We start from the raw sequence: 25,580 nt of genomic DNA, 5'->3' as shown, positions 1-25,580 counted from the left end.
TACTCTTAGTTACGTACGTACACCTATTTCTACATGCAGAGATGCAGACTAGCATGCCTACATAGTTTCTATTCTTAACGTTTGTAAACTCCGATCCACTTCTTCTTTATTTTTTTATTTTTTTTCATTTGGTGAATAATAATATTAGTTTTTTTTTTTCGTTCAGTAAACAATGTTAGTTCATTCATAGCTCAACAAGTAATATAATAATATCAGCTTCTATAGTTCTGTTAGAATACCCGCCCATTAGGGTTGCACCGCTCCATTTAGCCGCAACCAAGGACTCTATGTCCTCTGCAACATGGTCGTGCCAACCGGCTTTGCTTAGATCGACAGTTAACACCCGCCACAGCCTATTACCATCCCTAATCTTTTGGATTGACATCCAAATCCCTACTAAGAGGTCCATATATATGGCTCAAAAGCTTTGTCGCCAATAGTCAAGACAATTAGATTTAGGTGACATGGAAGTGATGGAACCAGATGCTACAATTTTTGTTCCAAACTAAGAAACGACTAACCTAGACATGCAAATCAATGGAAGCTACGAAGAAACAACGAACTTCAAAGAATACCCCGACTTTGAAAGGAGGTACGATGAAAAGTGTCGCAAGCCAGAGCACAAAGAGATAAAAGAGTAACCACAAATCTCAGACGGGATAATTCCCCTCTTCAACAATCGGAGTGGATGACTCTACAAACAAAGCACATTAGGACATGTCAAATTTAGTAATACCTTTTAATTTTTCACCACTTAAGTTTTAGAGTATTGGAGGCGTGAAACTCCGTTGTTTAACAAGCTTTATTAGCAAGGCAATGTAATATTTTAGGTCAGACTCTTTATAAGTTTTTCTATTTTATATGATATTTCACACATCAAGTTCCGTCAAGTACTGCTTTGAATTTTTCAAACGTTAATATTGATAATAAAGGATACTTACTGATTGAAAAATACAGAACATAGCAGTAAAATTTCTCTTATTTTCATTTTTATTATATCTCGAATTGACAATGAAGGTACTGATGATGGAATAAAAGAGGTTGAACATAGTATTATTGGAATCTACTTTGAAATAATCTCTATGATCTAATAAAGAGAGTCAAGTGACCTTAGAATAATAACCAATTAAACGATTCTTATATATTGAAATTCTTTTTAACCAATTTTTCATCCACCATCATTTATTCTACCATAAATTACGGGCATATTGCATAATTGTATCCAAAGAAAAGTCTTGCATAGTTGCATTATTTTTTTGCTTTCACATCGATAAGAAGTTAAGAACGATTATCCAATAAATTAATACCAATGAAACATCTTGGATGCCTATAAAAAGCCCTTAAACTATGACAAAGAGCCACACAGAAAAAGCCTGAAGCAGAAAACAAAAGATGGGCGTTCGATTCATCATCAGCTTCTGCCTTCTGTTAGTAGTGGTAATCATCAGTTATCTCACTAATTTAGCCTACTAGCTGCTTTTATATCATAAACTTAACAGCAATTAGTAGCAACTATGCATGCACATTACTTTCCATTCAATATCTGCCTTAGTTAGCAACTACTATTTAATCTACACTAATGTAGTAGTGCATATATAGTGCATGTACATTCATGTATAGATTTTTTTGTGGAAAATAAATGTTCTTAATATTTTACTCGTTCAAAAGCAAAATAGGCTTCATTGGGAGGGATGTACTTCATTGAATTAATTTGAACTATTTGTACTAGTTTTGTTTGAGTATGTAAATCTATAAAAGAAGTGAGACCTATAACCTTGTGTACCACTTAAATAGGTTTCCAATATAATAGAAGTGAGACCACATTAAAAGTTTAACATAAGATGCATGGCACCTTTTTTTCTTCTTTTTCTTGAGAATTTGACATCAAGAGGTTACATCCATATATAATTCGGGTCATATCATGAAGAAGATGAGGTAGTAAAAACCACTTACACATATATATTAATACATAGTATATATATTAAGCGCATGCAACTCATTGAGCTGCGAAACCAGCTTCTCTATTACAAGTTCTTGGACATAATAGTGATTGCATGGTGTATACGATCATGTAATGCACTAATTTATTTATAAAAACTTTGTTAATTAATTACTTGAGTCCATATATCCAGGACTACTGATATGCCTCTGAATAGATTTATAATAATATTTCAGGGTCGAAAGAACTTGAACTTTGATAACCATGTATTAAACATTGCTATTTCTTTCTTTGAAATATTAGTGTCGTGAGGCCAATGGAGCAAGGAATGTACTCAAACAGGAGCCAAAAGAAGAAGATGCACCATACATTACTAGTTATGGAATCGAAGAAGGCATAAAAGAGGTCGAAGCTCCTTACATAACTCAGTATGGTACAAAAGAAGGCAAAGTGGAAGAGGTCGAAGCTCCTTACATAACTCAGTATGGTACAGAAGAAGGCAAAGTGGAAGAGGTCGAAGCTCCTTACATAACCGGGTACATTTCTGCGGAAGGCAACACCAAGGAAGTAGAGACGCCATACATAACAGGATATATTTCCGCACAAGACACGAAGGGCACAAAGGAAGTAGAGGCGCCTTACATCACTGGATACATTTCCAAACGAGGCACAAAGAGCACAAAAGATGTAGAGGCACCTTATATAACACAATATCAAAACAAAGAGGCTAATTTCTACAATACCCAGTATGGAACGAAAGAAGGAAAGAATAAGGTAGAGGAGCCTTACCTAACTGGTTACAAGACCACAAGGGAGTCAAAAGAGGTAGAAGCGCCTTACATAACAGGGTACATTTCCTCACAAGGCACAAAGCTCAAGAAGGAGGTAGAGGCGCCTTACATAACCGGATACATTTCTGCACAAGGCAGCAAGCTCAAGAAAGAGGTAGAGGCACCTTACATAACCGGATACATTTCTGCACAAGGCACAAATGGCAAGGAGGTAGAGGCGCCTTACATAACTGGATACATTTCCGCACAAGGCACAAAGCTCAAGAAGGAGGTAGAGGCGCCTTACATCACCGGATATATTTCCGCACAAGGAACAAAGGGCAAGAAAGAGGTAGAGGCGCCTTATATAACTGGATATATTTCCGCACAAGGCACAAAGGGCAAGAAGGAAGTAGAGGCGCCTTATATAACAGGATATATTTCTGCACAAGGCGCAAAAAACTGCGAACATCAGAAGCATGTACATCCACCTTCCCAAAATGGAGCAAAGGATGTGGTTTCGGGTAAGGAGTTACCTATGGACCATCAACATCATGATCATATGCATGCACATTCATCATCTCCCCTGGATCATACTGAGGCACTCAAGCAAGGATTTTTTACTTTTGAGGATTTCTACAAAGGGAATGCACTGCCACTCAACTTCCCCAAACAAGACCATTCTCGTTTCTTGCCTAAAGCAACAGCCGATTCCATTCCATTTTCAACATCTCAGCTCCCACACCTTCTCCAACTCTTCTCAACCCCACGCGACTCTCGTGACGCAAAACACATGGCCTGGACACTCGGCCAGTGCGAACTGAAACCCATTAAGGGGGAGACGAAGTTCTGTGCTACTTCTCTAGAATCCATGATAGATTTTGTTCAAAAAATCATTGGTTCAGGGGTCAACTTCAATATTCTCTCTACCACCCACCCAGAAACCTCAACTGCCATCACACAAAAGTACACTATCTTGGATGAGCCCAAACAAGTCTTAGCTTCCAAAATGGTCTTCTGCCACCCGGTCCCTTATCCTTATGCTGTTTTCTTCTGCCACCACTTTGAGAACGATACCAAGTTCTTCAAGGTTTCACTGGGAGGCGAGAACGGAGATAAGGTGGAAGCCGTAGCTGTTTGCCACATGGACACTTCTGATTGGGACCCTAACCACAGTTTGTTTCGCTTATTGGGAATCAAGGCTGGTGCTTCTTCACCAGTGTGCCATTTCTTCCCTGGAAATCATCTAGTTTGGATTCCATCATCACCAACAACAGCTACCTTTTAAGCAGGTGGTAATTGCGCGCCTTGATCACCAGTCCTAGTTGTGTGTCTCGTATCATCTCCGTGTCGAATAATGATTACTCACCATGCATGTTCTGGTAATGTAATCAATTATAATTCTGGTTTAATGTTTTCAATTATCAGTCGATCTTGCTTTGGATTTGCTGTTTGTAGGAGATCGAGTGTTGTGTGTAAAATGACCTCAAGTACCTCGGGGTAGTCGTCTTTATGTACAAAGAAGTTGGAGCTTGTAATGATTTCATTTCCCAAATTTCTTTCTTCTTCTTCTTTTTATTCCCCCCTTCAATTTCATCTTTTAATAGTTCTTTCTCAATTAACATGCGCATCGAAAACAATATATGATCACATGCATGGCCAACACAAAGATAAACTTCAGGAAGAAATAATCACATTAAAAGAGAACCAGCGCTTTCTCTTTAATTAGCTATGTTCATATTACATAATCCATATAACGCATATCAAACAGGCCTTAGATCCCCTGTCAAAAAAAGAAAAAATTGCCTTAGATCAGTGACAAAGGACATTGAGAAATTTATATTATCTATATATATGTAGACACACACACACAAACTTTGACTAGGTTTAGACGTTTACATGAAACCCGTGATATGCAGAAAACAATGTCGACCTCTGTCGACCTCTCGATTCATCCTCTTCTATCTTCTCTTAGTGGTACGGTAATGATCGATTTTCATCACTTCCTTAGCCTTGTAGCTTTTACCTCATCATAAATCTCACACCTCCATACACAGTTTGCAATTTTGCAACTTCTTTTCATCAGAGCCGGCTTAGATGCCGTGCAACATGTGCGATGCAACTTCTTCCTTCCTCTATTTTCTTTTTCTTCTTTTATAGATACTACATTTATCCCTTATTCTTTTTTTTTTGAGAAAATAGATAACTTCATTAATTTATCCATGGCCAGAAGGCACGTACATCAGATGCTGTCTCATACCAAAATCATAAATGGTACAAGCTACCTAGCAAAGGACAGGTGACCCTCACTGTTAACACATACGCTCACATAGTTGAGCCTCACTACAAGAAAACAAATCCTCACTACTAACCTCTCTTTGAAAAGTAAACCTAGTCGCCTAGAGACCTCAATTGGTGTACAACTAGAGAAAACTAAGATGAAAATAATAGAAGACCAACTTTCTAGTAATAGGCAAGAAGACCAGGAAAACCTAAAGCTTTCCTTTGCCCTTTTCTCGAGCCTCCAGCCGTAGGGTAAAGATCCTCCGGGATCCCAAATACGAAACCCTGAAGAAAATGAGCCCATTCGCAGGGTCCACCAAAGAGCCCAATGCCAAAAGGTACTCTGAGCAGGTTTGGACCCTCCAGGCCCATTTGATTTTAGCCTCAAAGCTGAGTTGGGCCACCACAAGCTTTTGGGCTTCCAAAATGATTTGAGCACCCAAACTGATTTGGGCCACCCAAACCATTTGGGCCCCCAAATCGATCTGCCCACCCCACTTGCTGCTCCACGACCAATCACGTTCGACGCCGTCGCTACCACTCCAGATGCAGCCACCGCCATTGACGCAGACACCCCACCAGCGTGCTCTGCATATTCCTAAACCTGATTCGCTTCACGGTGCATGACGACAATCTCCGCCAAATCCATAAGTTGGAGAGCAAAGGTCGGCGCCGCCATCAATCGGAGTTTGGTCGTTTGGATCCGGGTCCAGAGGTCGCACCGCCACACAGGACCTCGCATCTCTTGGCTTCCAGACTGTATGCATCGGTCGTTCTCGGCTGCGAACCACCCAAACTTGAGCCGGCCTCGCCTCGGCCTGATTCGACACGGCCATTCGTCCACCCAATCCCCAATGAGTCTGATCGGACCAGAGCACCGATCCATAACCCTCACATCACCTATTTCCTTCCGGCCAGAGAGGATGAGTAACCTAGAGCAAGGTAGGGTGGTCACCGCACAAGGGCGGCTTCTGAGTTTCATCAGCAGATGACGTAGAGGGAGGCTGATACCGGCCGCCATGACTGAGTGTAGGGCGCCGGTGAAAACTAGGTTGAGAGGAAAGCTCTCCTAGGGTTTCATTATACATTTATCCCTTATTCTTCTTTCATAATTATATTTATCTTCCTTTTCCTTCGTCCTTTTTTCTTTTCTTTTTTTGTTGATAATACATTTATCCTTGATCAATCTTTCATTTATTATGTTTTTTTGGGTAGTATTGTATTGTATTGTATTAATCTTCGTTAATAATCCAATTGTAGTTTTGCTTGTTTTAATGGAATTTTTGTCTACAAGTTTTAGTCCTCTTTCTCTCTGTTTTTTTTTTTTTTTTTTTTTTTTTTTTTAAAGAAGTGGAAAAGTAATATAAGATATATAAGAGGCCCAAAGCAAAACAAAACAAACACTAAAAAAAAATTAATTGTATTTATATTTGTTTGTATATAATAAAAATTTCAATAATATATTTATGTAAGACAGGGTAGAGAGGATGTATTCTCAATCTCGCACAGGGCCTCTAAAACTTTTGAGATGGCTCTGCTTTTCATCTTTATCCCTTCAAGCTTCTTTGAATTAATATCTCTACAAGTAGTTTTAAGACAAATTAACCTCTACAACGTCTTAATTATTATATGTTACAGAGCTCAGGTTTGTACAGAACTCCTTTTCATTCCTAAGGAAGGATTGAACGCAATCTTAAATGTGGACCATAACTAATTAGGATTCCAATCTAAATGCAACCTTCCTATAACTCTTTTTGTCGTACTAAATTTGTTTTTCCGTTTATTGTTGGCCTACCGACTCAATCTCATTAGTCTGATCAATAATACAACTATTTCAATTATTACATAATCCTTCTGTAATATTAATTGTATATCTGAGTTAAGATTATTACGGACATTTGTTTATTTTTAACAAATTAGATATGAACTCAACTAGTTAGACTACTAGGATTAATATAGTTATACATGCATGTTTGTGCTGATGAGTCTCCTTTATTGGGGGACTCTGTTAAACAACTGCTAGCTTTATATAAGTTGAGCACATCCCATGGGTTAAACTCCTCTATAAAAGTAGAGAGCCTCGTAACTCTTTTAACACAAGTTTTGTTTTCTTGTTTTTTTTTTTGGTTTTTTTCCTTGTCCCTCTGAAGAGGTCACAATATGTTAAGATATCTAGTATTAGTAAGACTTCTATGTACCTTTAGCCTTTAGGCCTGTTTTAAAATTAATTACCAATTTCAGAATTGAATTTAAGGTGTTATTTTTTATAACGATTACAATGTCAAGCATCATAAATAGGTTGCAAGTTGTTCCGTAAAAATTTTCCTCATTTATGGGGAGTGCAAAGTATGCCAAAAAAAATAGTTAAATTCCATTTTACGACAGTATCTACGACACACACAAATGGCAGACCGCAGAAGAGAAATATCCTTTGCGACCGTATTCTGTGCGTTGTAAAATGACCTACGTATGGTTTGTTGGCTCTTTGGTTCCATTTGTTTCATGTAAAATGACCTACATATGAACTTAATATGTAGACTTTTACACAAGGCATTGTCCAACATAGCTTCCTCGTTGATTCAACATGTCTTATGTGACCTTCATATGTTCATTCCTACACCTCCATTGCTCAAATGTGACAACTTATTACTTTATCTTTCATTTCACACCGAGTTTTACTTTCAATTCAAGATCAAGCACCTTAATTTGCTCTGCAGGTCGGAAAGATAATGTTCATGGGTTTTAAACTTGACAGTTACTCTCTATGATCTCATGCATTGCTGATCTCGTCATTGAATAGGTTCCCACTACTGAGCAAACGGCAAATGCACTTATCACACCCCATCTTCCGGCGACATTGTCCAAATCTCTAGCCGGGAAGCCAGTTGAGCATGCAGGTGATGTTGACAACACACAAAACAAAATGTAAGAAAGTGGAAACAATAGAAGCACCGTAAAAGTGATTTGATATGGATGGCAAACTTAGCTCACAATGTGGACGTTACACATCATTTTATCGTTTAATTTGCATTTATTCTTTCAAAAAGGATTTCTTTGGTAACAATCAATGAGAATTCCATTAATAAATAATCACTACAAACTGTATTTTTACAAACCTCACGAGGAATCCTATCCTAGAATACAATGATTCTCGATCTGATGCCCATTTAACAGTTCCTCAGAGAATCCCTCGGGAAAAAAATTGCAGCTATAAGACACTAGTAATTACTATAAATTACAGGGAATCATGTACATTAGTTGTCTCTGGAAAAAAGTTTCCTCTTTTACTTTTCAATACCTTGTTGCAGATACTGTATCAAGTCATAGCCAGCAGTGGTCCATTTGTTGTAGGCATCTGTGCAGACACGGATCATAAAATTAGCCGCTTCACGCTCACTCATCTCGGGATGAAATCTCTTGCGAAGATTTCCAATAGGGTCTCCCCTGCTGAAGCAAGGCAGTCCACTGTCTAGCATTAACGCCACCGTGCTAATGATCCCATCCATGTGGCGACGGGCAGCAAGGTACCCCTTCACACACAAGCTGTTGACATACAGACCAAAAGAAGAGTGCAGTAAGTAGAAATATCATCCAGAAACAGGGGAGGGGAAAAGCAAAATAAATTTCAAAGCTCTCGCTACCTCACAAACTGGTTCCAAGTATCACTCTTCATAACACCAGAAGGGTCTAGCAATTGTGTCATCTCATGGCTAAGCTTAAAGTGTGCACTTTCGAAACGCATATTTCCACCCGGAGAAGTTTCCAGGATGAAACCAAAATCAATATGCACGAGCCTTCCCACACTGCATTATCAGGCATGTCAGCATTAGTTTTGCATTATCCTTATTCCAACTATTCCGTTATAAATACACTTTCTTGCTAATAAGGAGGAGAATATACACAATAGTGGATAAGTAATCCACAGGAACAGAAACTTCAGGGAAACCAAAAGCTTCATACACAATACAAAGCTAAGAAAACAAGTAAACCAACTAGAATGAGTAAAACTTAAATCCTAGATGTCCTAGTGTGCTGCAGCCTTCCAGCCATAAGAATAGCTGAGAAAGAAATCCCTGAATCAGAAAGTGACCGAAGCCCAAAGGGATGTCCAAAACTTTAAGTCTGTCCCATAAATCTTCCCTTATGGTTTGTCAAGTGGTCAGAAGCAATCAAAGCTTATACATTTCAGTAGGCTAGCAATGCATACCAAGTGGATTGGTTAGAGGATAATGATTTTGGTTTGGCATGTTAGGTCCTCATATAGATCTGAATCTACTTTTGGGTGAATTCTCTTAGTCATTTAAAGTACTGACCAAAAGAAGAATTAAGGGGGAGGAGGGAGAGAGATAGATCATACTTGTCAAACAAAAGATTGCCATTGTGCCTATCCTTTGGTTGAAGTAAAAGGCTGGCAACTGCATAACCAGCACTGCTAACGATGAAGTTTTCACGCGCCGCTTCGAAGCTGGGAGAGCCAACAGTTCCGTAGTCCTGTTGGAAAATCTCATACAAACCACCATCAGTAGTTTCACCCATCTGACTTCTACTCCGTGTATTTGGTACAACCTGCAAAACAAAGATATATTGGGAGATAAGAAAGCCAATATGCAGTGGCCAGTCATTTAGCTCAAAGATTATAAGAGGCTTGGCTAAAACATGTCACTCAATAAGGGTTGATAAATCCATTGGAATTGCATTTACGACAGTGTGTAACTGTTAGTGGTATTCCAACATAATTACAGCTGAACATATCTATTTTGCGGACAAATTTTAAGGTAAAACTGAAGCATTTATTTTGAACTATTTCTCCAACTACTTGAGTCTTAAACATTGATACAGTTAGAAGAAAGAAGTCGAACATAGCCTCAAGATTGCGTAGTACAGTATCGCAAGTAAGGTATGTGGAAGAAAGCTTCAATTTTAAAACACAAAAGGCGTACAAGTTTGTGGAATTCAATGAAAAAAGCTCAGTATAAGAACCATCAGAGTACCACATAGGCAAAGGAAGCACACATGCACAATCACTAAGTGAATTTAAAGAGATTCAAACCTCGATTATTCCTCTTTCTGGGCCAGTTGGGAGCACACCATATGGAAACAAATAAAGATGAATTCCAACGGCTTCAAATATGTCTCTAAGAAGTGAAATCACTTGAAGAGCAAGAACATCTTGGCGGCAATCATCTCCAACCTTGAAGAAAGAGTTTGGTTAATTCGTGAACCAAAATATTAAAAAAATAAGGATGCTATATCGTATCTTTGATTTTGTCGCAAAGTATTGCTCCAACTGCCTACCTATCGTGTTGCCTCCTAATTTATGAGGAGAGGGGTTTCTCATTTTTAGTTACCTAGATCTAGGACAGGATACAGAGATTTAACTATGGATAATGGCAGAATAGGACTTACGTGTGGTCGATGACCATTAGCATCTTCATATTACTTTCTTTGTAATGAATAACTAACAAAATAAATGTTAGCTAGAATAGAGAACATGGTTGGAGTGAAATTTATATTTTGTGATCAATGCCCATTAGCATGTACAGATTACTTTTTTCAACAATAAACAAAAACTAGTGAAATATTCAAAGTCGCTGGAATGGAAAACATTGTGGGAGTTAAATTTCAAATGATATTACTAGAGTAGTTCTGTGATTATTTTAGCGAGAATCTAGCTAGATAGTGGGTGAAAATTATGAAGAAGTTTTAATGTGTATCACAATTAAAAATCAGAATCAAAGATTGCAACTTTGTAATAAATAAATAAAGTAACAGACAGGAAAAAAAAAAATGTTCACATAATGTATATTCCATTGTATTTCATGGGATAAGCCAAACTGGACATGCAAACTAGCTCCTAAATGAGAAGCATGGGTTTTTGTGAGAAGGTTAAAAAAATAGTAAGGGGAAGTAGAACAAGTTTTCAATAAGTGCTTTGCAACCAATATCTGATCAATGAGGCAAATTATGAAAGTCAAAGGGATAAGCTAGGCATACCTTAAAAATACAAGCTTGTGGCTTTACATCATTGTGGTCCCCACCCCGATCGACAACATTAAATGTTATCATTATAGGGACTTTTGCTGCTGATTGCAGTGGTATTCCACTATCTACCTGAATCCCCCTGACAAGCTTGTTAGGAGCAGTTGGTAAATAGAGATCCTCTCCCATCACTTCAATTTTCTCCAACTCTCTGTTAAAACACATTGCATATTAGGTTCAACTTCAAACTTGTGCTTAATGTATATATCATTCACAATCTTTTTTTATGGGAAACATAAAATAGATTAGGAGTACCTCCGAATGCCAGCTCGACGTTCATCCTTCGGCAGTGGGAAAAGTACACCAGAAATAGATGTAACTTTGTCAAAGAAATCAAATTCTCTCTGAAACACATCTAGTGCCTTGGGATTAAAACCGTCAACAATATGCTGTCTAACTTGCGGCAACAATGCTTGAAATGCAGCATTCTGAAATGACAGCATCAACATATAAAAGTTAGAGAATGTACTTATGTAATCTAACCCACTAGTTTATACAAAAGTTTGTGCTATTGATAAAGATACATGCAAACATATCTTAACTTCTACCATTCTATTGAAGATCCCAAATGGAAACACACATTTTGATGGTTATGTAATAGGTGTTTGTTAATGACCACTGCATTTTTGCTCTGCAAATTTCTCATGCCACAACTAAGTAGATCTAATCTCAGAGAAGTTTATTGGGAGCTGCCCAGATTATAATCTTGCCCATTCCAACAGAATAAATGCATTTAAGGTCATGATGTCTATCAGACCAAAAGTAAGAATACAAAACAAACATCTCGACCAAATACAAGCGTCTGGCCCCTTGACTAACATTGACGAGCTTCAATGAAGTGCAAGCAGTATGATCCTTGGTGAGAACATGCCCTAGGTATCATCACAAATATCACATATTAACGGCATCCCTAAACCCTAGGTATCATCACAAATATCACATATTAACGGCATCCCATGAGTCCCCGTTTGATATGTTAGATTGGATATCCTAACTTTTTTTATGCCCCCTGTTTCCAAAGCTCACAACATGGTGGGACATCAACTTCTAATAACTAATCCATCTATTTCCATTTGATTCATTAATACACCCTGGACCTAAGGAATTTACATATCCAATCCAATCCAATCCAATAAAAGACAGGAAAGGAGGACTAACTCTCTTAATTTATACTCTTATAGAAAAAAAAAATTGTTTAATTATGAACATGTACATATTGTTTCTAAAACAATGCAATGCTGAAACTGTCTTTAGCATAATGCGATTCAATACTTATGGTTTGACATAAAGGAATAAGTAGATTATGTGAACAATACGCAATAACTTTCTATATGGCGTCAGCAATTGCGGTGACATCAAGAGAATAAGTTTGCATTAGAGCTAAACTATTGTGTCCCAATCAACTTCACAGAAAGTAGTCATTCCCAGATTTTGGGCATACCTTGGCAGACACAGCCTCTTGTCCTGATTCTGGAACTTCCGTCTCACCCTGTCATTAATGAACACACTACTGATAAGAATAGAAACTACGACTTAATTATAGACTGAAAGCACATGGGAAATACTTGCAATCAAAATTCACAGCAGTATCTGCATGTGTACATTCTGTGTATCTCTATGTGCGTGCCTGCGTGTGCATGTGTAGTGTAAAGCTAGGTATATTAGTTCCAAAAAAAAGTAGAATTGGGCTTCACCTGTAAGTGCCAGATTAAAATATGGGCAAATATATCACTTCGTTGGGTGGCTCTAAGCAGATATCCTTCCACTAATTTCTACAAAAAGAACAAATAGAAATCAGAAACATAAAGAATATATAAACAGTGCAAAAATGGAGTTTGCAAAATGATATCGCATGGAGTTCGCAGACTAGAAAGTGTGGTCAAATTAAGCACCCTCAAACCAGTGCTCGAACACTGATGTCCAATCCATCTGGTTTACGAAAGTATGATTACATTGTATACTATCTGATTGTGTGTACATTAAAAGAATTATAACTAGAGATAAAATCTGTGTAACAAAGTTGAGTTCAATTTTCTACTTATAAGTGTTCAAAATAAAATATACAGTAAAGCAAACAAGTTTACCCTGCACCATAATTTTATACTAATTCAATCAAGTAGATAACATACAGGTATGCCCTTCAGGAAGCTAGGCAGAAAAAAAAGATAATTAAAGACAAGAAACGAAAAGAACGGTTAGCCTATAAATACTTTTCCCAATATTCTATTTGTTTCACATAATATGGTGGTTAATAGTTAACCCAATGCAGGCTCAGTATTTTTGTACTTGTGTGTCTAATTATGTGTATTGTACTATTGTGTATATACAATATGTTTAAATTGAAATACACATGCAATCATACTCGCAGATTAACAGCAATCGTACTCAGACGAAAATTGATGGATGAGAAGAATTTTACAAAAGTACAAGTGCAAAAACTGAAAAGGAGTTCTTTCAAGATCGGATTATGTAATTTGATCTTTAAAAAGATAAAAATAAAAAGTCTTTCAAAAGTGTGTTTCAAGTTCTAACTACCAATCACTAATAACAACTTTTCACAAAAATGTGTTACCATTGCCAGCTTGCGTTTGAATCCTTCTTCCATACATTTTATCTTAGGGTCTTGGAAGTTGCAGTGCTCATAGAGTTCCCATCTATTCTGGAAAGTGTAGCTCTGGACCCAAGGATAAAAGAGCAGGGAAGGTGGATTCTTTGGTTTATTTTGTAAATCCTATTCAAAGCAGCTAATGGACAACCCTTCTCTTGCTTCTTTGGTCCCTCTCTTGCAATTTGGATGGCTAAAGAACGCATGGGATGGTAAATACGTATGATGTGGTGGGGAGATAATGAAAGCAACTTTGTTGATTACAAGACTGAACACTAAACCCTAAACATATATTTATCATTCACCTAAAATCAACTGTACCTAAAAGGACTGTGATATGATTCACAATAAATCGATACTTTGTAGTTTAAGTAGGAGCCAAGATATGAAATTGAAATTTAAGGATTCTAAAATTTGAAACGGAGTAAATACGAATGAGATGCAGTTAACCCACAAAAAAAAAAAAGAATCTCCACTTTAACTTATCCAATTCACTTTCTAACACATACCTAATACAACATTGAATGAACATGCACGCAGTCAAAAAAGAAAATTACAATTGACAGCTTTTATTAAGTAACTCACCTCTTCATCATACCGCAGAGCCTGCACTAGCTGTGGCATGAAGAAAGTTACTCGTTCAGGAGGATAAGACTCCAGTACTCTAAGAACATATGCCATGACTCGAGGATGTCCCTTATATGCTGGAGTAAGAAACTCAAGAGCTTGTGTGATTGAACAGGCAGCCCAGTGTGGCAACTGTTGCAAAAGTGCCGAATTTTCATCAACGGCCTTTGGGGTAACAAAATATGGCAATGCTTCAGGAATGGAGCGGATGTCCAATATATGTGACTGCAAAAAGAAATATAAGAATCTGTAAGATCCAACAAGTAAATTGCAGTAAGGCTGGAACAAACAGAGAAACAAGAACAAATAGACATTTGCATTTAGATTATACATGAAGATAAAAATAAATGACAATGCATGCATAAACTTTTCTTAGGAGGTGTAAGAAAATAGATTATAATAAATAGATATGGTTAATTTCTGTTGATTTTGTAGAGCCATTAGATTCAAAATAGATTTATTTGACTAAAATACATTGGGATGGTAATGACTGGTTTCAACTTTCTTACATAACAAACCGAGACTGTAACTTTTCCTGTTTCATTTACAAATTGAGACTTATGAGAAGCAGCCAACTTTGCAGTATTGTTCTTGCAATCAGGCAGGATACCAAGGGACAAGAGTTAACGATGAACTACAGGAATATTTATGCAAAATACATGGTACTCATTGCTCCCACAACTTAAGAAAATAACTATACACCAACAGGAGCAGATTACTAAAATTAAACATGTCAGTAGATTCCAAACCAAAAAAGACATGTTAAGATTTAATAAAGCCCGTGCAGAATGTAATAACGTCATATATGAACTAAAGCCAAAAATTACGAATGTTTGGAATATTACATTTCCACTCTTGACCTTCTAAGGACTGTGCCAATCTGAGCAGATAAATGCAATCACAAAATCCAGGCATTATATAAGTTCAAGAGAGTTAAGCCTAAGCCACTCAGTTCTCTGAATCATCCTAGCTAACAACCCATGCAAGGTTATCAGCTTATGCATTAGATTAAAGCAAAACTCTCAAAGGTCACAAGTATCCAATGTCATTTGGTGGAACTGCAACTTCTAAGAAGTTCTAGGTTAGGGAAAATGAGACGGCATGATCAATAGTTTTTCTCCAATATCATAGTTTTCCTCTCCCTCCACAAATTATTTGCAGCAACCAGAGCTTTCCACAATGCACCACTTCTTTTGTGCTTCTTTTTCGGCAGCTTGTTTCCCATATTCCAGCCTCAGTGCAGAATACACACACCATGTCCCAAGAATATTTCTTACAGCATAGATCAGTTGTCGAATTCCAAGTATACAAAATGGGTGAACAGGTCCAAGATCTCTTATATTCCTATGTAAGGCTTAGAACTCCCAATGAGGGATTTTATACTCTCAATTCCCGTATGATGAAGTTGCTACTATTTCCATAAACTAAATCTACTAGGACGTGAGGGACCAACAACAATTCTTTGATACTCTAACACTGCGTTGTGTGTCCTGTCCACTATTAATGCCCAGCATGTAGAATAAACTTATAATTGGGAGACTGCCGTTGCAAGGAATTGAAATATCTCCCACTCTGATTCCATGCTAGAGTAAGAGAATTTCCAAATTCCAAGATCTTATAATTATTTCTAAAAGACTAACAATACCCAGTGTAATATTCTGTACTCAGTTATAATACATAAATCTCTAACGTTCTCAAATATTGCAAGCGTTTTGAATCGCCAAAGCACATGCTCATTTGCATAAATCAAAGTCCAAACATTTTCTACTCTAGCTCTTGATTAAGGAAAGACATACCTGAACCAGCTGAGTTACTTCAGCCTTCAAGAATGTGTTTGTTGGGAACCTCTTTGCCAAAGATAAAGCAATTCGAGGATCTACAGAAAAGGCGGTCCTAGCATATTCAATCCATTTCTCCGAACTAATTTTTTGCTTAGAAGTTGAAGTCTCCCTGAAAGCAAATGGAATTCAAAACGCAAGAAATTAACATTCAAAATTTCACATGGAACCATGGACGTTGAGAAAAGTGTCTATTCACTTAAACACTGATGAATACATATATAAATAAAAGATTACTTAGTATTAGTGGGTTGCGCCCAGACTTCAAGCCTGTCAGCCTCATACTGGCATAGCATCAAGAGTAGCTGTTTTCGTTTTTCTCTTCCTGCAGCATAGTTCTCCATCTGACCCCAGACAGGGTGATATTGATCATTCTGCAAGAATTATTACTTGATGATTAGAGTGTAGAAAAGCCTCAGTCACATAAATCGAGAAAATATACAACAAGAATGCAACAGACATCCTCTTCAAGTAGAGGAATCATTTATTGAAACTATATGGCTGTACTGCAACAATATTAATCATACACATCTCACCGCATCAACCAAACGGTTCCCATTTTCATGTCCTCTTCCTTTTAAATCCAATTGGACAGCTGCATCTGCCCGCTCATTTGAAAGGTAGTGGACAAATGCAGAGACGGATTGAGCTTCACTCTGAGTAAAATTCATATAGCTTGTGTCATACCATTCAGGCTCAAAAGCAAACCATCCCAAAGAGGCCCTGTAACATGCAACACAAGAAACTTTCAACCAAATTTTAGAATGTGCATCAGTCAACATAAGTCGCATAGAAATCCACTTGCGTGACCACAAGACTGTACCCAAATCAGAAATGCATACACGGGACAACAATACAGATTGAGCTATGCATTTGGGAGTCCGTCTTTCAATCAGATTCAGCTACTAATTTCTTAATTATGCAGTTGAAGGTCCAAACTAACAAGTAAAGAATGAATGCAAATATACAGAATTCAAGAAAATGTGAGAAAATTGAAAAATGCTTAGTAAAATTGACAGTAAAAGACCTAATTTCAGTCACCTATAAATCCGGTCTTCCAGCAACTGAAGACCTGTTTTAAAGTTCTGCAAATTGCGCTGCGATTGACATGAGCAGAACTTGAGCCCAAGAAGCATGACAGTGAAAAATGTACCAGTAGCAGCAGGATGGTGTGAAAAATTCCAGGGAAGCTTTGTCGTCCCTTGTAACATTCGACCAAGAAGCAAGAGTTGCTCAATACTATTGTGTCGAACTACCTAGTACAGCCAAACAGAATGACAATGATAAATATAAAAGTAAGCACACAAATTCCTTGTGAACAGTCACAATTCACAACATAAACATAATGAAAAACCATATTTTAAACATTAATTTGCTTCTCACAGGGAGCGCAATCATACTCATAATCATGCCACCATTAATTTTGATTCTCATAATCAACTTTGAACAAATTACCCAGTTAAACTTGCATAGGTGAATAGTACTACCAAATACTACCTACTTTTTCTGTAGAAGAAACAGAAATTTTATTTGAAAAAGAGAAAATAGAGGACAAGAGGTCCTCATACGGGCCGAAAAGAACTCCATACAAACAGAAGCACCAGAACTTCAAGAAAAACAACATTTTCATATCACTGCAGCTTTCCTATCTAGGAATAAGGCTGAAAGGGAGTGATTTCTAAACTCTAAGTCTTACAATCGTTGGACGTTATGTCTCCAGTAAGGATGGATGCACTTTCTATGGTAAGGTTAACCTTACTAGAGATAGCATATGTATATATAATTATATTATTAATATATAAACATACAGCAACAGGGGATGAGAGACAGAGAGATGTGATTCCTAACCTCAAAGCGGTCAATGAAAAATCCAAGCCATAATCTATGAGCCATTATTTGCTCAACAGGATCAAATTCAGGCGGCGCTTCTGGCTCACCAGGAGAAAGTTGAGGCCTTAACTTTGCAGCAGGCCCAGAATATTTTACGTCAGAAGCAAAGATACCACGTTTTGTATCAATGGTCCATAACCATGCATCAACAAGCTCTGCAAGGACTAGGGAGCCCAGTTCAGGAGCAGAAGAAACCAACCAAGTCCAAATGAATACACCAGTTTCCATTGCATCTGATGTAGAAATATAAGCAGGACACCAACAGAGAAGACGGAGAAGTTGTGAGAAGCCCTCCACATTTGATTTTGAATTAGAGCCCTGAAATGAAAGAACTAGTAAATCAGATAATGACACAAAGCCTTAAGAATTGAGCAAGCAAGAATTAAGAGAAGCAGCACAAGTTACCAGATTCGACAGAAGTAATGCAGTTGCCTGAGAACAAGTCTCACGGAATTGAGACTTCTCCACTTCCCATCCTTTCTCTGCAGCATTAACAAATTGTTGTAGTAAACGAACAAACTTTGTGAGCAACATCCCATTAAATTGGTCATCCTCGGCTTGTGTCTGTTGAGGAAATGCTCCCGAGATCAACCTTTGAAGCCCAGCACCGAGCCCAAATCCAGTTGGTGCAGTGCCAGATTGAAATCCACCCATGCTGTTATACAACCTTCTCATTCCGGCGATTTCTCCAGCATGGTTGCATTTCATTGTTGCACTGACGATACCAGTACTGAGCACTTCCAAATTGAAGGCCTCCGTTAATTTTAAGTTGCCTCCTGAAGCTGCGGCTGCGGCAGCCATAACTGCAGGAATATTTGCTGTTTGTATGCCATTCCAGCAATCAGTTTTACCTGTGCCAATCCGTATCTCAGATAAAAGAGAAACCACATCAGGTGTATGCTGTGCTCTTTGCCATGTGTTTGCTTTACAAAGCTTTTCCTGCAGTGTATAAATAAAAAATAAAAAATTTATGAGCATGAATTAAATGATAGTTTTTGCCAATGTTACGCATACAACATAAATATTTTGCAGATTTGAAGCTAGCTTCATAATAGACAGTCCAGAGATCAACCTGTAGAAGACCCTGGCTAGAGCAAGGAGCATATGAAAGTGATTTAATGATCCACTCTCGAACAATCTTTTGGTACAAAGAACGAACAGTCACCACCCAAGCAGGATCATTGACAACAATAGAAGGCGAATCATTATGAATTGAGAATAGCAGGGAATCAACACACGATGAATTCCACAAGACCTGCATTAGTAGTTACATTTGTTTAAGATCTACTAGCTAAGTTCAATGGGAAAAAAAAGCACCAGGTAATAATTAGAGAAGTGCATATAAATATACTAACAATCTCACCTGTGGAAACTTATCTCTAAGCTGAGTCAGCAAGTTCACAGAAACCTCCCGAATGTGTTCCTCTCTCTGCGACATACTTTTGATAAGAAAGCAAGCATGGGCAAAAAGAGTTGACTCCCTCACCTCAGCTTCATTTCCTGTTTCAGATATTCGATCTTCCTGAACCCAAATCAAAGAAGCTGTGATACTGACATGCCATACACATACACGCATGGGATACAGAAGCAAAACCAACATTGTACTAGAACAAAAATGCTCAACTGCCCTTCTACTCATTTACACACAGTATCATTTAGACTATTTATTTATATATTGGAACAAGACCATAGATGCAATATGATGCCCCTTATGCCTTTTTATTGCGGCAGTCCACAATTTAACACTTGCACTCCACTTTTCAGTAGTTAAAAGTGGAGTGCAAGTGTAAAAATAGGGTGCCAAAATCACTCCCCTTTATTATCTGCTATAGAATACCAATGAGTAATGAGGGCTCACTTTGAATTGCTTCTAGAATTAGCAAAGTGCTTTCAGACAACCAAAAGCGCTTTTGGTAGTGTTTGGCAAAACAAGTTAAAAGAGCTTACTGAATTATAGAAGCACTTTTACGCATTTGGCATGTGCTTCCTAAAAGCACTTCAGCTTTACCCAAAAAAAATAAAAAACACTAAAATTTTTATAAAAGTCGTTTTATGTGCTTCTAACAAAGCCACTTCCGGTGGAAGTGCTATGTAACAGAAGCAATCCCAAATGAGCCCTCATGAGTCTACATTAAGAGAAAAATAAAAGAAAAAAGGTACAATCTCAAAGCTTTATATGAGATAAAAGGCATACCAGCCATAAAACTGCTGTTTCAAAAGCCCTATGGACAGTTGCCATCAAACATTGGAAGACGGCAGGCATGAGATTTGGAGTTTTCAGGTATTCAAATACGCAACTGAATGCACTTCTAGAAGCAGTTGAGCTAGAGTCACCATTCAGGATGCCACCGTTGCTGCTGAAACGTATAATCTCCAGGAATGCCACCGCAAGAAGATAGGTAGCCTTCACTCCTGCAAACCATTACCTAGATTAGCTTTTAAATTTTGGAAAGATTGAAATCAAGCGAGTACAAGGACCTATTCTTTCTCATATCGAAGCACAGAGGAGATTCCAGACAATAAAAGAAGACAGATTATGTGCATTCAACGCCATGAATCACCAAGTAAAACAACCGAATTAAAAACCTGATATAGTGGTCATTGCTGCAACATCAACTCGCCCTCCTAGAGCAGTAGAAAGGGCAGCTCGTTGAGCTAAAGCAGCTTTCTCATTGCCATTCCCTCGACGACTGCCAGGGTTGTGAAGAGCATTCAGTTCCAACTCATCTTCAAGCCACTTCACAGAGCTAACAACCTGGGAAAGTTATTGTCAGGTAAGACATTCACATACAGAAGCTGAATTCAATAAAAACCAGTCAGCTAGTAAAAGTGTGACCTGCAGGTAATCATCAGCCCATACAAAGAGTTTCAGAGAGCTACAAGCCTACAACTGCCTAAGCATCATGAAGTATAAATTCATTTACCTACATAAAGTCCTTTTCATGATAGGGTTTCAGTCTTTCAGACTTCTCTTCAACTGATTGACTTGATTAAGAGACTTTACATACTAATCACGTTCTAGTTCTTTTCTCTATTCTTTTTCTTTGTTCACTATTTCTCACTTTGTCTTACAGAAAGAATTCTTATGTTGTTTGATTAATTGTTTGGGAAGTTGCTTCTCGATTTGAGATCATACCAAGTTTGCATATAGCAAAAATAAAGGATTGAAAAAATAAAAAAGGTTTTGAATACAGCATGAAGATACTGAAGGCACCAACTCCATCAAGAAACATATATTTGAACTTACAATCATACCATTCCGTTACACACTGGCACCGAAAATTGAGGAGCATAATAACTGGTATGAAACTATGAACTAAATTGACATTCAGACCATATAGCCGCACAAAGCAAAACAATGTTTTCGAGCAAAAATATTTCATACACAGAAGTCAAAACCCACATTGCATTTCCAGAAAATGATTTCCATGAGATAACAACAGCCCAAAGACATATTCAATCCTAAATTGCATAAAATAAGCATCTCTCCAGGACTCAGTTTCTGTTCATAAGATGATCAGCAAAGGATCTAACATGCAAAATGCAGATAGCATACCCCATATATAGTTCCAATTACTACTTGACATAAAAAGAAATGAGAACTTACAAGTGGAGGAGTTCCTTGTGCAATTCTCTGAACAGCAAAAGACCATTGTGTATTCCACATATATGGTCCACCCACAGCTTGAAGAGGAATTGTACCCATGCTTCCCACACTGTTCAGTGTAGTTGATACTTGTTTCAGAGGTTGTTGAACCTTCTGTATAGGAGGTGCCAAGCCAAAAAGAGCAACATAGAACCACAAGTTGCGAAATAACTTTAAAAGTGAAGGCTCCACATCTACTGTAGGATCAAAATCAGAGCATATTTCAGCTACAGCAGGAAGTAATGGACCCAGAAAATCTGCTCCACTCCTGCAATAGTTAGATATCAGATGAAACTTTGAATCAAAATATGCAATGTGACAAAGAAACATGTTGAACAAAGTATCAGAAAACAAAAATCTCCAGAGTGCATATTTTGTAATGATTCAAATGAAAGTATTTGAAAGATATTATCGCATACAATCAGAAGATACTATTTTAACGAATTCTACCTTCCGCTTTTGGATTCAGCTGCTAGGCCTACATCTGAGCATAAAGATAGCAAACGATGACGATAGTCTGAACGCAATTTAGTACTTGTAAGACCGCTAGCAATGAGTAGAAATCCTGCAGGAAGAGTCTAGAATGTGATTGAACCAGTGAGAATCCATTTCAAATATATCAGGTCGAGAAATTAACACTATCATAAGTAGTTCATAGTCTAGACAGTACACGAACCTCAACACGTTCTGTTGTCGCTTCTTGTGGAACAGTTTTGCTATCGGCAGATCCCAAACTTGAAAGCTTATTCAAGTAACTCCTTGTCATTAGAACAACAGTCTCACGGTAAGATTTCTCAAAACCTAAACTTGCCATGCGTGATACAGCATCAAGGAGCTGCAATAGAGTATAAAAAAACTGACAAACTTCTTCCCAGCATAATAATAGTAATAATTCACAAAACCATCTAGCTAATAGCTTGCTGGACAATCACAGTTATTGATCAAAATCGCTAGATAAATACGAGACAGTAGAAACAGAACCCAACCTTAGACATACATGCTCTTCGTACAAATATAACTTACCCGCAGTCGCAATAAACTAGGAGTTGTTGCATCACCCTCTTCTAAGCTTTCAATAAATAGAGGTAATATCATGTCTACAACTTCAGACTTCTTAACAGCAACATTCAGATCAGCTAGCAGACGTACAACATTAAGCTGCACAACAGGCACCGCCTCTTTGCCTTTATCACCCTGAAGTTGGTAAGACAACAAAAGAATGAAATCAAAATAGGTCAAGTTAGATGCACGGGAAAAGTTGACAGTATTTATTACTCATGGACATCAGCGTTTGGCATACTGAGAAAATGCAGTGTACCACGGTCTCAAATGGAACATTTAGACTTTGCAAAAACACTGAAACCCTTCCTCACAGAAAGGGTCCAAAAAGGAATAACAAACAATTCAACCCAAACAAGAAAAAGAAATTACTTAAAAACTCCTGAAAGCATCAATACTAATGCATCCATATGTGCATGTATGAATGCATCCAAATCTGCATGCATGTATGCATCTATTTGTGCATCGTGTTTAGGCTTGCATGTATGCATCCATATGTGCATCGTGTATGAAAATCTATTAACTAGTCAAGGGAATCATACAACCAACCTGTTCCTCATAATCATTTCGTTCACGAATGCTTGTAGCTAGTCCCATTATGAATGTATCGACTGGAGCTCGCTCCTTGGTCCAACATGACTCAATTATCTCACAACTTGTCTTCAATACACTCTCAAACATCGCTCCTTGGCTGCTTGCCCAAGTATCAGCCTGTTTAAATCAAATTGGGGAAATGTAAAGTAACATTCACTTTTCACCACAAAGGTTTTGATTGATATTTTGAATTTAAAGCCATCAAAAACATGTACCTGAGTGCATACGGCTAACACAACGGGTTTGAGGCGGATGAGCAAAATGCGCAGGGCCTGGCCTCCCCGTTTGACAGCAATTTGGGAAAGCCCAGACAACAAACAACCAAAGAGCTCTTCACAAATTCGCATCTTCCGCCACACAGATTGTAAACATGCTTCAGCAGCTTCCATCAACAACGCAACAGTCTCATGTGCCAATTTCTTGGCTGATTTCCCATCAGTATCAAAGCAAGCAAGGCAATTAAGAGTCAACTTGACAGCAGCTTGATAAACTGACAGCTTCGTATTGATCCTGGCTTTTAAGAGAGCCCCATGTTCAGTCCAATCTCGCTTCCTAATCTGCCAAAATGTAACCAAACATTCCAACAAATTTCTTTCTTACATTTCTTTCCCTCAAATAAGCACATTCTCTAGATTTTCACATACACAAGACTATAATGCAGTAGCTATAATACGCACACGACAATATAACCAAAATGAAAACTCTGAAAACCTTACCCTCAGGAACACGTACATAGACTGCAGCTGCCTCTTTGAAATTAATCTAACCTGCTCTAAAAGCCCAGTATCAATGCGAGCTTTTTCCAAAATATGAGCAATCAATTTGAAAGCAACTTCTTGCTTCTCCAAATTTTCCACAGACTCTTCCTCAAATTGAGCAACTTGCTGCCTAAGCATGGCCGCTCCGCCTCCGCCGCCTCCATCATTCAAACCAAAAGTCACTCCCAACTGATCAACCCCACTCTTCCACAAAATGCTGCTCCCATTCATCACCACTGACCCCCTAGAAGACGCACTGCCGGATGAACCCGACACATTACTGACTTCATTACTTTCATTCGGCTGCTGATGGTTACCATTATTCATCGGCGAGCTCTGCGTCGACGAAGTCTCCGAGTTTGCAGTATTTTGACCTCTCGGCGTCACCGGTGACTGAGCTACATTGCCGGAAACCACCGCAAACTGCTCAATTAGCATCGTGATGAGCTTCTCGGCATCCAGAGGCAAAATTGGAGGGAAATTCTGCGACAGAGCCATAAGAAAAGCCCTAGAAATCCCTAAATCTTCGCCTCCGTTGCTAATCGCTGAAACGACGACCTCTCCAGAGAAGCCGGCGATCTCGGCAGCGAATTCCGGCGACAATTCAGTGGCTTTCGACACATATCCGAGAAAATCGACGAAAAACGAAGCGATCAAGTCGGTTCCGAAGGACTGAGGCCAAAAGGAGCGGTCGAAGGAGGAGGGAATGGAGCGGAGAAACTCGACGACGACGGACTTGGGGCGGAGATCGGCCCAATCGGGGCATTTGGAGAGAAAGCGAGCGACGGCGAGCACGGCATTGAGCTGAGACCGAGTCACCCGAGGCGATCTGCCTAGGAGAGACTCCGGCGCCGGACACCGGTCGCATATCCACGAAAGCTTCTCGGAGAATTGGGCCGGGTGCTCCGCGATTAGGTCGCAGAGCTCCATCAGAGACTCCATTGCGTCGATCCGAATCCGACAAATTCAAAACCCGAATTTCGAAAATTAATCAAGAGGAATTTTGGATTCCCCGCATAAACAATGCCGCCGAAGCCGAGGCCGTCCTCAGGATTTCCGCCGCGGATTGGAGACTGAGACTGCCATAATGTCCGTACAAACGAAGCGAGACTGAGAGAGAGAGAGAGAGGGAGAGAAATTAGGGTTTGCCAGAAAGGAAACAAATTTCAATTCTCTTCTTGTAGGAAGGGTCGCTTTTCTCCTTTAGTTCCTCGCTTCCTGTGTTTTTGGCTTTCTGTTTCTTCTGTGAGTTTTTACTTTTTGTTTTTTGTTTTTTTTTTTGAGATTCTGTTTTTGGCTTTTTTATTTCTGTCCTCGCGCCCCTCGGATCCTAGTCAGACTCTGCGTCTTCGCTCCCTCCTCTCTTCCGTCATCACCGTACCCGAACGCAACGCACGATTGCTACTTACTAGTGCTTCTTGCTGTGCGAGCGAGTCGCGGTGAGTTAAAACAGTGCACGTGATTTTGACTATTTTACAGGTCAACACGTGACTCTGTCTTCTTAAAGATTTTCTCGTTTGGTTCACGGAAGG

The 25,580-nt window shown here is 38.6% G+C and overlaps 2 protein-coding genes across 2 annotated transcripts; one reads left to right on the top strand and one right to left on the bottom strand.

Moving 5' to 3' along the window:
• Positions 1-1,378: 1,378 nt before the first annotated feature.
• LOC133740227 (uncharacterized) lies at positions 1,379-4,268 on the top strand. The gene is made up of 2 exons (XM_062168166.1): positions 1,379-1,437; positions 2,243-4,268. Exons 1-2 carry the CDS (start codon positions 1,393-1,395, stop codon positions 3,995-3,997), a joined length of 1,800 nt encoding a protein of 599 aa, XP_062024150.1. The 5' UTR covers positions 1,379-1,392; the 3' UTR covers positions 3,998-4,268.
• Positions 4,269-8,041: 3,773 nt separating this feature from the next.
• On the bottom strand, positions 8,042-25,308 carry LOC133739703 (phosphatidylinositol 4-kinase alpha 1). The gene is made up of 26 exons (XM_062167492.1): positions 24,007-25,308; positions 23,506-23,847; positions 23,246-23,407; positions 22,661-22,831; positions 22,314-22,472; positions 22,088-22,215; positions 21,599-21,905; positions 20,578-20,746; positions 20,186-20,403; positions 19,355-19,513; positions 19,064-19,246; positions 18,397-18,930; positions 17,950-18,309; positions 17,143-17,357; positions 16,638-16,824; positions 16,339-16,475; positions 16,060-16,213; positions 14,222-14,488; positions 12,726-12,803; positions 12,473-12,520; positions 11,287-11,459; positions 10,987-11,182; positions 10,043-10,183; positions 9,350-9,558; positions 8,634-8,795; positions 8,042-8,535 (listed from the first exon to the last, which is right to left on the bottom strand). Exons 1-26 carry the CDS (start codon positions 24,988-24,990, stop codon positions 8,277-8,279), a joined length of 6,102 nt encoding a protein of 2,033 aa, XP_062023476.1. The 5' UTR covers positions 24,991-25,308; the 3' UTR covers positions 8,042-8,276.
• Positions 25,309-25,580: the final 272 nt, after the last annotated feature.

This window comes from Rosa rugosa, chromosome 3 (genome assembly GCF_958449725.1).
Source record: "Rosa rugosa chromosome 3, drRosRugo1.1, whole genome shotgun sequence".
Lineage (NCBI taxonomy): Eukaryota > Viridiplantae > Streptophyta > Magnoliopsida > Rosales > Rosaceae > Rosa > Rosa rugosa.
This window is presented reverse-complemented; position numbering and strand designations above follow the sequence as displayed.

Coding starts and splice junctions, on each gene's coding strand:
- LOC133740227 (XM_062168166.1), top strand. CDS start 1,393: ATGGGCGTTCGATTCATCATCAGCTTCTGCCTTCTGTTAGTAGTG. Junction 1,438..2,242: donor TCTGCCTTCTGTTAGTAGTG/GTAATCATCAGT, acceptor TTGAAATATTAG/TGTCGTGAGGCCAATGGAGC.
- LOC133739703 (XM_062167492.1), bottom strand. CDS start 24,990: ATGGAGTCTCTGATGGAGCTCTGCGACCTAATCGCGGAGCACCCGGCC. Junction 19,247..19,354: donor TTAGAGATAAGTTTCCACAG/GTGAGATTGTTA, acceptor CTACTAATGCAG/GTCTTGTGGAATTCATCGTG. Junction 8,796..9,349: donor GGCAATCTTTTGTTTGACAA/GTATGATCTATC, acceptor CTGATAATGCAG/TGTGGGAAGGCTCGTGCATA.